The sequence below is a fragment of the Mus pahari genome, chromosome 7 (assembly GCF_900095145.1).
Source record: "Mus pahari chromosome 7, PAHARI_EIJ_v1.1, whole genome shotgun sequence".
Lineage (NCBI taxonomy): Eukaryota > Metazoa > Chordata > Mammalia > Rodentia > Muridae > Mus > Mus pahari.
In genome coordinates, this window is record NC_034596.1 from 86,157,919 (window position 1) to 86,170,883 (window position 12,965).

At 40.5% G+C, this 12,965-nt stretch overlaps 1 protein-coding gene across 1 annotated transcript in view; it reads right to left on the reverse strand.

Annotated features, from left to right (window-relative positions):
• Positions 1-12,965, reverse strand: part of Cep128 (centrosomal protein 128) — a 345,407-nt gene that overhangs the window by 76,411 nt on the left and 256,031 nt on the right. The window contains exon 21 of the mRNA XM_021201917.1: positions 967-1,016. Coding sequence (XP_021057576.1) covers positions 967-1,016 — 50 coding nt within the window. The remainder of the gene's footprint in view (positions 1-966; positions 1,017-12,965) is intronic.

Below are 12,965 nucleotides of genomic sequence, written 5' to 3' on the forward strand. Positions count from 1 at the left end.
ATGCTGTACTAACTGAGCATTTTCAGTTCAATTATACAATTTTCTCTTCATGAATACATCATCAAATGAAGAACATCCAGCTAAAAACTGTTGCCCTTCTTTGCTGCAGTCAACCTGACCAGTTCTTCATTTACCAGAAGCATACATAGTCATCCCTAAAACACTCATACTAGCTCAATATTTTATCCTTCAGTCCAGCTTTATGGCTTAAGGCCCACAAAGACTTACAAATGGTCATGGTTACAGTGCTTAATCTCCAACATGACATGACGTGAACTGTTTCTATCATGTGATTAGATCATGTCATGTTTTATGTCAGTGATTATATCTGCTCTTAATGAAGACAGACAGGTGAGTTACCTATTTGTAAGTTATCCCTATGGAAAATCAGGGAGGAACTTCTTTCCGAAGCTGACTGAACAGCAATTGCTCAAACCATGGAAGTGTCAGTTAGAATTCTAACAGAAACTTTCTAACATAATTTTCCATTTGAAAAATGTACATAAACCCATGGTAAGTTGACGGTCTAAAGGTAAATCCTGCCTTCCATGGGTAAGTTAGCACTCCTGGTTAATCACTGGCAGATGGTATCCACTGAGTAAGAATTAGTTTGACTTTCACTTGAAAATGTACATTCTGCAAATTCATTCTCATCTGACAGTTCTGCCTTTTGAGACTATGCTGTCTCCATCTTTAAATGCCCAGGATCCCCCTGTAATGCACCAAGGCATACGGTTTTCGAGAGTATGCTAAGGGTGGAGCTGTCTGCCTCCTCTGAATGGTAAAGGCTCTTCTCTCAAAGACAACTAGGGGAAGCAAACTCTGAGCCCAACTGTAATGTTCCCATGTCGCTATTAGTTACCGCATGTGCTGGAGCAGTCAGAATATGGGAATGAGAACAGATAACAGATCAGAACAAATACTTTTCTCACAACGATACTTGTCCTATCTGAGAATTGACTTTACCTGAAGAGTTTCGACTTCTTCATCTTTCCTTTGAGTCTCTTCTAGCAGACCTATAATGAGAAAATAAATGCCCATGAAAACTCAATGTAAAAAATGGGTTTCTTCTGAAATCAAATGCTTAGTAAGGTATGAGAAAGAGTGTAGAAACAATGCCCTCTGCCCCTAGTGAGCAGCTGTATGAGTGCTCTTGATCCTGCCAACACCAAGTCAGATGCAAAGGCCTGGAAATCCTCACCTTTATATGACATGAAAGAATCATACGAACTCAGTTAGAAACCAAAGAGCATAACCATCTCTGAAGCATTTTATTCTATGACTATATAATCAGTATCTGCAACATTTTATCCAATGACTATATAACAACCATAAAATATAAAATTCCTTAAGGAAAAATTTAACAACAAGCCATTTCCTCTTAAGATGAGCTCTCAAGCCAAGTCCCACCACCAAAGTCAATATTTGGAACCAAACTAAAACACCCTGCTGTAATGAGTGTTATTAATGGAAGCCTAATATAACACCAACTGTAAAGTCATATCATCATCATCATCATCATCAACATCGTCATCAACATTGTCATCATCATCATCATCATCATCATTTTATACTGAGAGAGCGGGATGTATCACAGGTATATCTGATCAACAGCTTGGCATGCCCTCAGAGAAATGAATGGCTAGAAAGGAAAATAGCCAACTGAAGAGAGATGCATCCTCTTGCATGCATACAGCCACAGTTTCTCAGTGCCTTGATTTATGTACTTGCAGTAAAAGGAAAATATATTTGGCTAGCAGAGCTCTCTGCCTGCAGCTACACCACGATGCTACAATCTTATTAGATTGTAGCCTAAAGAAGGCTGGGCAGAGTCAGAACATGGATATGATTGGCATGGATCACATTTAGCAGTGCATGTTAGAATTAGAATTGGCATTACACTGTGACTGGTTTACCTTATGTGAGCTGGTGCTACATCAAAGTAAAACATAACTGGAAGAGATCCAACAGACATATCACAGAGGCAGACACAAACATTTTAGCAAGTGCTAAACTAGATAGCAGCAGGAGGAAGCCACATAAAGGGGACAAAGTAACAGTGTGTGTGCCATACCCCACAGGTGTTGCTCTGAAACAGTAGGGGGTGTCATTGTAAGTGATAATGGATGGTAATGGCACTTTGAGACTGTACACTAAGAGAGCTACACAGGTAAAAGGAGATCCCCATAAGATGCACTGTTGCACTGGGGAGTCATAGGCAGTTTCTCTTTAGTAGTCTTTAAAGGAACTGACTTTGACTCCAAAAAGCCTCCCCAAATCATGAGACTCAATGATAGAGCAGCACTGTGTGGTTTGGGGCACATTTTCACTGGCGTTTCAGGTTTCTTAGCATCAAGGTATAGAAACAAACTTGGGTGTACTGGACTGCCCCCTGTCTTGGCTCTCACGCTTGCCTCCACTTTACTCGGTGGCACTGGGATCTTCTTCCTACGTCCAGGCTAGTGTTATGACCTGATTCCACATTAAAACAAACAAACAAACAAACAAACAAAACAACAACAACAAAAAAACCCTTGACTTTTACACACCTGTGCTTTTGCATGGAACTGCCGTTACCATATGGACAAGCCCTAGATAACCTGTGTACGGTAAGAGATATCACCCAGGGTGCTTCCTACTCCTGCCACCACCCTGTAGGCTCTCTCCAGGAGGCAGCCAGTAACTGCCCAGGAGCAGAGCTGTCCAGCTGATCTGAAGGCAGCTACAGGTGACCCAGACCGCCTTCCAGCCGAGAGCATGCAAGCGGCTCAGCTAAGCTCAGTACCACTCCAACTCAGAATTTATGAGTGGGACTATGAACGTTTTGCTGAAGCCTACCTAGTGATCATAGCTGAGAAGCAAAACACTCCTGCCAAAGCCCCCCATGATCAAGTGAATCGACGATAAAGCAACATAGTGCGTTTTCCGGTATATATTGGAGAAGAGTTTCCATTGGTGTTTCAGGTTACTTAGCAGCAAGGTATAGAAACAAAGTAGGAATGAATCTAGGAGAATACAGTATAAGGCTGCCAAAGAGGTGGGGGAACACAATACTGTCCCCACTGACTGTGACTAGAACCCCTTGCCAAGACCAGTAATTCTGCTGTTGGTGCTCACCTAGGTAGTGTTAAAGGCATATCTACAGCCTTGTTCTCCTAACTTGTAACCTACCGAGCACAATGTGCGCTCACTCGCATGCACCATGTCATACGTATGTAATTAGTCTCTTCGGTTACTTAGTTTTCACATTTGTACTCCTACTTGCCTTAGGAATCTTCCGACATCAAAGTCTGGACTTTCCCATTTTCCCGAGAACTGCCTCTCTAACTTTGAATTTAACTTAAAACCCCCAAATTGCACTATTCAGATGCCTTTGATGGGAATGAAGAGTGGGACTGTGAGCCTGTGCTGGTGAAGCCTAGCTACTGACCATGGCCGAGAAGCAACATCCTACTGCCAAGAAAAGGCAGAATGCAGTAAGACTGCCAACGAGGTGAAGGAACACAATGCTGTCCCCACTGGTGTGGCTAGTGCCCCTGTCATAATGGCTGACCTCATTTGTTCTCAGAAAGCACCATTGCTCAGTGCTGGCACCCTCGGGCTCTGCCTCATTATTGTATTACAGTCAACTGCCACAGAAGCCACTGCGCCTGAGCACCTTCCATGGACATCACTTAACAAAAGGATGGAGTGAGAAGCATAGCAGCCCGGGAGCCTCCCAGAGATTGGCTCCAGTCTTTAAATTAACTTATGCCAACTCATTATGATGTGTAGTGTTTGGAAAAGGAATCTTTCCTAGAAAAAAGAAGGAATCATAGATGGGAACCGAAGCCTCTGGTTTTGTTTGGTTCCACTTAGTGTTCTGAAGCACAGTTAGGGTCACACAGCTCAACAGTTTTGTGCCACTTCCTTTGCAATCTTTGTAACCCATCCCTTGGTATTTAAGGAAACTCAACACTGTATTATCTTAGTTACCTCATTTCCAGCTTCATGAAAGCAGATAATATACTTGGTTTCAAAAGGTAAATTACATCCAGCCATACACCACCAGCACACCTAACTAGGAACTTGACTCCTCTTTAAAATGTTGGAGATCAGGCTTAGAAATAACTATTTTCTCTTTAACCGTTTACTAGAAAACCTCTCACTCCCATCCTAGCTCAGGGCAGCTGGTACTGGGCAGAAAGGCACTTGAGATACAGCAGGTTTTACAGCAACACTTGGGGCAGAACACTGGAGTGCAGCCAGAAGCTTTTAGCCATTAGCTGCTGTACCCAGTTAGTCAGAAAGAGGCCCTGCTCCACATTCCCATGTGTCCTGTCCTTTACTAAGAACAGTGGAGAATATAATTCTTAAAAGTTCAATATTCAAAATTTAGTCTGTGTATCTTTCTTTGTGTACAGTAATGATGGTATAATGATATCAAAGTAGCACATGACATCTCACAAGGGACCATAAATGACAGATTTAGCCTGCTACAGGAGTACTCCTGATAATCAAGACATTAGCTACATACAGGAGAAAATGGTCACTTTTTTCTTTTTAATTTTTTCCTTAGCTATCAAGCTATTGTAATTATTGACATTGTAAAGATAGAAAGGGCAGAAATAATGCAAGCCCAAATTTTCATTTTCTCTAAAGAAGCAGAATTCCATTTATAAGTGAAATTCACATTATCTAGTATGTACTGCTAATAAATAATTTAAAAGGGCTGAAAGGAAGCTGCTTTAGGGAAGGCTGAAGTAAGGGACATAAGGATCAGCAAATAAGCTTCCCTCCTGATTTGAGACAGACCCCCATAGTGTCATGGTGGAACTAAATGCTTTCAATGACAGTAATTTAAGAACCCCGGATGTACGCTAATCTCCTCATATCTTACAGATGAGGACTGAGCTCCAAGATATTCCATGCCCACAGACCGTCTACACTGGACCTTGGTTTTTATGAAATAATGATTACCCTCCTCTACATTTCAAGACTTGCACTGAAATAAATGTTCTACCATTCCCTCTTCAACTGTACATGCTTATACAGCATCTCTTTCACAAACTAAAAGAAACTTCACTGACATTGAGCAATCTGGAAGAAGTCTACCTGTGCCTGTGCGTCTACACTGTGCCTCTCCACTTCAGGTTGCCTCACAGGTGACTGAAGGAAAGCAAATGCTCAAACAGTTGAAAAACCAGACATTTAGAATATTAGCATACAACAAAAGGAATATCTTATAAAACTAAACAATAAGGAAATATTTGGGATTTTTTGAATGATCACTGAATAATTTTGCAGCTCTAAATGACACAGGCCAGCAAATATTTTACCTATTTCATTATATTTGTCAAGGTAATAAGGTAAATATAGTCAAGTATATTTGGGTTTAAATTAATATTGTTGACTCTCTGGGTAGCTGGATCACCGCAATCATAGCCTCAAAATTCTCTTTTAAACTTATGCATGCAATGACCATTTACAAATTTATTCTCCCTTTGTCAATGTGCCCTAAAAAGATAACAACTATTAATGTATCATTTACATTGTACTGGCTATTGTACGTAATCTAGGCATGGGGTGGTTATGTACACACTACACTATTAACTGCCTGGAGGGACCCGCTGCCACTGATATTGCTATCTATAGGAAGAATCCCAAGTGGGGACCAAGAGACACAAAACACTTACAATAGTGGCAGGTACATAATAAAAAAATTACTTTTTTAAAAAATCCCCCCTAAGTATTCCTTGTAAAGTCAATAAAATGTGTAATAAGTATCAGCTATAATCTTAAACAAACAAAAGAAAGAGGCCACCACGCACACACGCTGTCTTCCGACTCCACCTAGGACAGAAAGCTACATTACTAAAACCCTGTCATATCTACTGCCACCAGCTGGCTATCAGTGAACATGCCACAAGGAGCTCAGAGTTTCCTCATCAGAACTCAGCACAGAGAACACAGGTTAAAAAAAAAGAGAGCAGCACTGAAAACCTCTGTCTATCCCTTGTGGTCTGAGAGACACTAAGACAACATGCCAGTCCACAGATGGGCATCAACTGCCACAACACATGATGAAGTTTCAATAAAGAAACGGTTTTACGGGCCACTGTCTATCTTGGCTATGTGGTTCGACACACAAAAACAGGTATTCATGTTTTCATTCAAAGCTAATTCATGTTTTGTGGCAACAATAGTAATTTGGCTAATATGGTTGGTTTACCAAATATTTTCTTAATTATATTGCCATTCCCATTATGCTTTTTGATGTATAAGTACATATTTATAATATTGAGTATTTTTTACTTTAAATGAAAGTTTGTATTCTGATAAAGTAAACTTGCATATTTTGATAGTGTCAAAAAAATAAATAAAGCTAATTCATTTCTGGGAAAATATTCCCCAAACTTCAACAGTACAGAAAAAAAAGCACAAGCGCTTCCTAGCCAGCTCCACCTTACTCCTTCGTAGCTCTTGGGCTGAGGAAAACCAAGTGACAGAATGGATGTTCTGATGTAGCCAACAACTATGCTTTTGTCTTTTCTACAAAGATAGAAAGAGAAAGTAAGGGTGTCTGCACTGAAAAATAAATCACTGCCCTAAATTGGTCAAAGGGCTATCTTTGCTTTAAAAGACCCTTGATTAACAAAAAAAGGGAAAGAACTCTGTGACTCATGGTAAACAGTATTTCCAGGTTAAGTGTCTTCTGCCCAAATGATGATGTGAAGTACCCATTCACATAGACACCACTCTCAACTGTTCATAAAGTGCAAAGTTGGAAATTCCTTAAGTTAGAGGGACTCTACATTCTAGGAGCTACACATTTCAGAGTCTATGCAACCTCTGTTTATTTAATTTCTTTGACCATCTCTTATTTATAGAACCTACAAAATATTCTTGATTTTTTTGTTTGTTTGTTTGTTTGTCTGTGTTTGATGCAGCTACTAAGGAGATCCATGGTGTTTTCTAGGTTACGAGTGAAAGCAAAAAATAAATGAAAGGAGGACATGGCGGCTTCCAAGAGGCTGAGGGCTTGTGATAGATATAAAGGGGGGGGGGGAGAGCACAGGCGGAGGCATCTAGAACAGCCAGAGTGAACATGACAGGCCTACTGAACCAGGCCGGGTGAGAAATGCTGGAGGAGACAGGAGACAGTTAGAAGCCAAGAGGCCATGAGTGAGCAGGAGAGCAGGAGAGCCTGAGGGCAGTATCACCAAGATAACCAGGCTACATAGCAATAAGAAGCTGGGGCAAGGACCCCAGGCCAGGGACTGGGCTGAGACTTTAGGGTAGGGGGTGGGGTATGCCTGTCAGAATGTCTCTATAACAGAGACTGCAAGAGGGTGGCAGACACTGTCCTCTTTGATGTCCTAATAGGCACCTCAGCCTTTTGTCCATGGTTTGAGACATAACAAGAGGTCTACTCTAGAGCCAAACCACACTTGAGCTTTTAGAAGAATATTCTCAGATTTCTGCCACTACTATGATCTAGTGATCTAGTTGTAAACAGACCCTGGAAAGGGAAAGCTAAAATCGGGTAGATCATACTTGTGACGAAGCATAACTCCATGTCAAATACCTTTGGGAATTCCCACAGACAGCACGTACCTATGTGTTGATTCTGGCTTTGAAAACAGAGGAAGGCTGACATGAGCCAACGCCTGAGTATAATCTCTACAAGCTAGGAAAGCCAAGGAAACAGATTCTCCTGCTGACCCTATATGACCAAGTGCAGCCTGTAGTTTGGCTGATATTAACTCTGACCTCCACAGGCATCCACCAAGTTTGTGACATGTCATGCAGCATACTAGGAAACCCGTACAATATATGTTTTAATAAGAAATATATTCTACTGAGAACAGGTTTAAGGGCATGCATGACCACGATCAGAGGAGCAGGTAATCAGCATGTAATCGCTAGGGTACAGGGGACACCACAGGAGATACACAGAATTCAGTGAAAGCCTTGCAAAGACGACTGTAGCCAAGTAGGACTGGTGAGAGTGTGGCCCTTCACGGCCAATTTTTAAATGTTACATCTGTTATAATTGCTGACTCCAAGGAGCATCCATGTTTAGGTCCTCCAAAAGTTCTTAATGATTTTAAAAATTATCCTGAGTGTCATGTCTACACTGGAGTATAATTTTATAGACAAGAATATACCATGTAGACATTCCTATAAAAGGCACATGCCAATACGACTGTGTAAGGGCCATGGTGCAGCAAAAATATTTCAAGGACAGAAACTGCTTCTCAGAAATGTATTCAACACCTACTCTAAAGCCTGCCTACCAATGTACATGTTATCCACATATGTTTTCTTACATGCTGAAGACATTCATAAGAATCTGAGTTATAACTGTCAGACGCTGCATGATATCATCTAAAGCAACAGAGTCACAATTAAAACTGAATATTTTACCTGCATTATTTTTTTTTCTGAATTAGGGTCATAAATCCACACAGTTTAAGCACTTTATAATGCAAAGGAGAGTGAGGAGTCAGAAATGTAAATACCATACAAAGACCAACTGAATAAAGACATGCGATTAATAGGCAATAGAACAAGGAATGACCATTTATAGCACAGTTCTGAGTGATGGCAATACAGCATCAAGGCACAGTCAAGAATCCACATGGATCTCAGCATTAGATAGCAATCACTTGCTCACACACTGGAAATTTTCCAAATTTTGATAAAACACATAAACTTCAGATTGAAGCAAACGTGGCAAGGCTAAACAGAATGAACCTGTGGGGCCCCAAATAGAGACACCTGGTAGTGAAAGGTCCTGACAATCTAAAGCAAACCATCTTGAAATCAGCAGGAAAAAAAATTAATTCTAGAGGAAAAAAATAATCAGATCAATACAGATTGCCATAAAAAGCATCATTTTTTTTAACATAAAAGGAAAATGGCTAATGTCCTAGAATGGTCTATTTAGTTAACATTGTTAGGAAGCAAGGTGAAGTCAAGCCTTGTTTCTGAAGATTAAATTAGTGACCTGGAGAGAGGGCTCCGCAGTTAAGAGCACTGGCTGCTCTTTCAGAGGTCCTGAGTTCAATCAATTCCCAGCAACCACACAGTGGCTCATAACCTTCTATAACTATCATCTCGTGGGATCAGATGCCCTCTTCTGGTATGCAGACAGATGTACATACACATAAAGCATCTGTATATATAAAATAAACAACTCCTTTAAAAGAAAGATTAAATTAGTATATTCCCAGGATTCTAAAGGAAGCTCTCCAAACAGGAAGGAAATGTGTTGAGAAGGACTTGGCAGCTGAGTTGATGGCAAAGACAGAAGCAAAACTGTGGCTTATGGTCCTGAGGAGATAGCTCTGTGGGTCAAGGGCCTGCTGTGTAACAATGGGGTCCAAACACTAAGTCAACCAGAATTTACATTAGAAAGCCAGACACAGTGGTATACACTTGTAACTCTAGGACTGGGGAGGCAGAGGCTGGCAAATTCCTGGGTCTCAATGGTTGAAGAGCCTGGTAAATCAGTGAGTTACAGGCCAAGTAAGAGACACATGTCTCAAAAAAACAAACAAAACAAAATCAAAACAAAACAAAAAGGATGGAGAATAATTACCAAAAAACAAGCAGTGTCAACCTCTGACTTCCATATGCAATGTATAAGCAAGTATATGCACCCCCATGTATAACACCATATACCACACCACACAGCGCACAAACACACACACACACACACACACACACACACAGAGAGAGAGAGAGAGAGAGAGAGTCAGTAAAGAAATGAAATTTAGCAAATGCTTCAAAAAGATAAAAATACAACATGCTGCCTTTAATGAATTCAGTGGGTTTATTAAGGTTTGATGGACAGTAATAATTATGAAATTGACAGGTTATAAAGTCACTTAGGAGACAAGATTCTAGACAGAGCTGTGTTACATTAGGTTAGGTCAGCCTCTGGGCATGCTCAGGGGATTATCTTGATAAGACAAGCACTGGGTGAAGATTCATCCTAAAACTGGGTAACACCATTCTCTTGGCTTGGTCCTGGAGTGTATAAAAAGGAAACTGTCAGGTGAGCAGAAGTATCCAGAATGCTCTGTCTCCTCACAGCACATACAAGGTTACCTACTCCCTCAAGCTCCTGCCACCGTGACTTCTCTGCTATGATGGACTGGAACCTGGAACTATGAGGCAAAAACAAACCCTTTCTTCCTAAAGTGGCTATTGTCAGGATATTTTCTCATGACAACAAGGAAAAAGAAGAAAAAACAAACCAATGACAGAGGTACTCAGAGTTCACTTTCCGAAGTGCTCCTAGACATCCGTGCGCCCTGGCTTTGGAGTTGGCTCAGCAGCCTGGACAGAGACTTTTGTGATGAGGAGCAGCTCTGATAGCCAAACATAGAAAACAACCCAACTGTTCATCAAAGGATGACTGAGGAAACAAAGTGCTCCTTAAAAATGTGTTCCATCATTTGGTTACAGGAAAAGGCAGGACAGGTAAAGGCACAGACAAGAGATATGTTGGGAAGTGACAAGAAGGTGGAGGGGAGAAAATGGAAGTGTGTCCTCACAGCTGTGGGCTACTGGGCTTATGTCTAGAATTAGACAGAAGTAATGGTCATAAAAACTTATATAAAAATGTACCCTTAAGAGCAGAATGTTGTTTTGTGTGAATCTTACTGTTGGGGGAAATAAAATAACCATAGGTGTACCATCCCCTGTATGAATAAAACACAGAATATGGGGCATTGGTATCAAAATGGTTTAGATACAAAATAGCCCATCCTCTTTCTACTACTCTAAATGGTGACAAAGAAACAAAAACAAAAGTCACAAGGATAACACTATTTACTCTATCTCTCTGTCTATCTATCTATCTATCTATCTAATTTAAATAAAAATTTCCCATCTGTGCTACATTGCTCCCTTCAAGTGCCAAAAAATCACACAACAACAACAACAACAACAACAACAACAACAAAAAATCATAAAAGCAAGCATGACAAGAACACTTTTGAGTTTTTGAGTTGGGGTTTTAAGTTTTGAGCCCTTTTTTTGAGCCAGGGTTGTCTAGGAGACTCCAAAAAGTAAAGGCTACTGCTGTTGCTCCTGGTTGCCCGACAGAGGAGGAAGGTTAAGTCCCTATTGTTGAAAATACTATGAACTTGAGACACAGGAGCAGAAGCCCACTGGGCTGGAAGGGCATAGAAGTCCTCTTCCGTCAGGACTAACAGTCATGGTACCAGAAGGCATCACGCAAGTTTCCCAGAGAAGGAAAGCAAGCAACAGCCCTACCCACCCGTGCTACCTATGAACTACCACCACAAAGACAAGCCTTGCATGATAACCCTAAGGGTACATTTCTGACACATGTACTTTGGCAGTAACCAAGAGCTCTCTAATTTTCTCAACAAGATGGAAACCATGCCTGGTTCTAGAAATGTAATCACCTACCTATGGCTAGTGAATTCATGAATCTTGGAGAACCTATAACCATCATCTTGCTAACAAATCCCAATCTACATTATAAATATTTGTTCTTATCTTCACAGGTAAGTGTAGTTCTCAACCTTCATCAAGGAAATTTCTCCTTGCAATATGTAGAGACCACGATAGAAAACTACAACCAATAAAATCCAGAGATGTGGCACCCAGTTCATCTCTAACACAACTCCTGCTCCTACGGCTCAGCAGGAGAGGAGGCAGGTATATTTTAAGAGGTAAAGGGTCAGGAAGTTTGCTGTGAGATTATGTTTCCTAGAAATGTAAGAAGCTACGACAATAAAATCACACCAACATGGAGGTCTAAATGGAAGCTAAACAAGAATAAAACAATAGATATGCTAAAGTGGATGTGGAAATCCTAGGAGATGTCAATCACAAAGAAAAACTGGAGGTAACCACGGGAACACCGAAAGCAGGAGGAATAGCTTTCTCCAGGGAAGGCTTCAGCAACAGGGCTCTGACACCAACGGTCAGTCTTGAACACAAACATACAAGTGTCATCATAAAGACTGAGCAGATTGTATGTATGTACTGAGGAATAAGGTGGATGTCACAGAGGGTTTGTAAATATGTCTCCCAACACCCAGATAAAAAGCTGGATGTGGCATATAAGTATATATGAATAGAAGGAAAATAAAATAGAGGGAAAAAGGGCCATGAATTTGAAAGAGCATGGCCGGGTATATGGAAGACCTGGAGTAACAAAAGGGAAAGGAACAAATGATGTAATTATATTATGATCTCAAAAAATAATTTAAAAAGAATATAAAAATTAAAGGCTTGTTTTAATATTTATATGAGATGGTGTATATAGCCCTTTAAACAAATAGTAATTTTCTCACACCAATTTGCAGATATGATAACTATTATTATTCCTTTCATATTAAAATGCATTGAAGACTACTGAACTTGCAGAGCAGGACCATGTTAGCAGTACATATCATCAGTAGGATAAAAACCATTCACTCTCACGCAGTTACCCTTTTCTTTCCTGAAAATGATACATTGCAACATACTGGCTTTCTCTCCTTAGACACTATTAAATAAAAATTAGTCCCTGTTGTTGACTTCAGTAAGTGGAGAACCAGCAGAGAAAGTTGTGAAACAATGTAGTTTAGTTAAATGCCAAAGGGACATATGAGAAAATCAAAATGTTGTTTCTTAAAACATGGCAGGAGTACAGAGATGGCACAGGGTAAACGCTTGCTTGAGTTCGCACTCCCAGGCCAGAGAGCAAAAGCCAGTGTAGCACCAAATGCCTGTACCCTAGGGCTCAGAGGTGAGGGACACAGAGAAGAAAGGAGAACATAGGAGAAGCCCTGGTACAGAAACTGTGGGACATTTATACAATGGAGTATCACTCAGCTATTAAAAACAATGAACTCATGAAATTCTTAGGCAAATGGATGTATCTGGAGGATATCATCCTGAGTGAGGTAACCCAATCACAAAAGAACTCACTTGATATGCACTCACTGATAAGT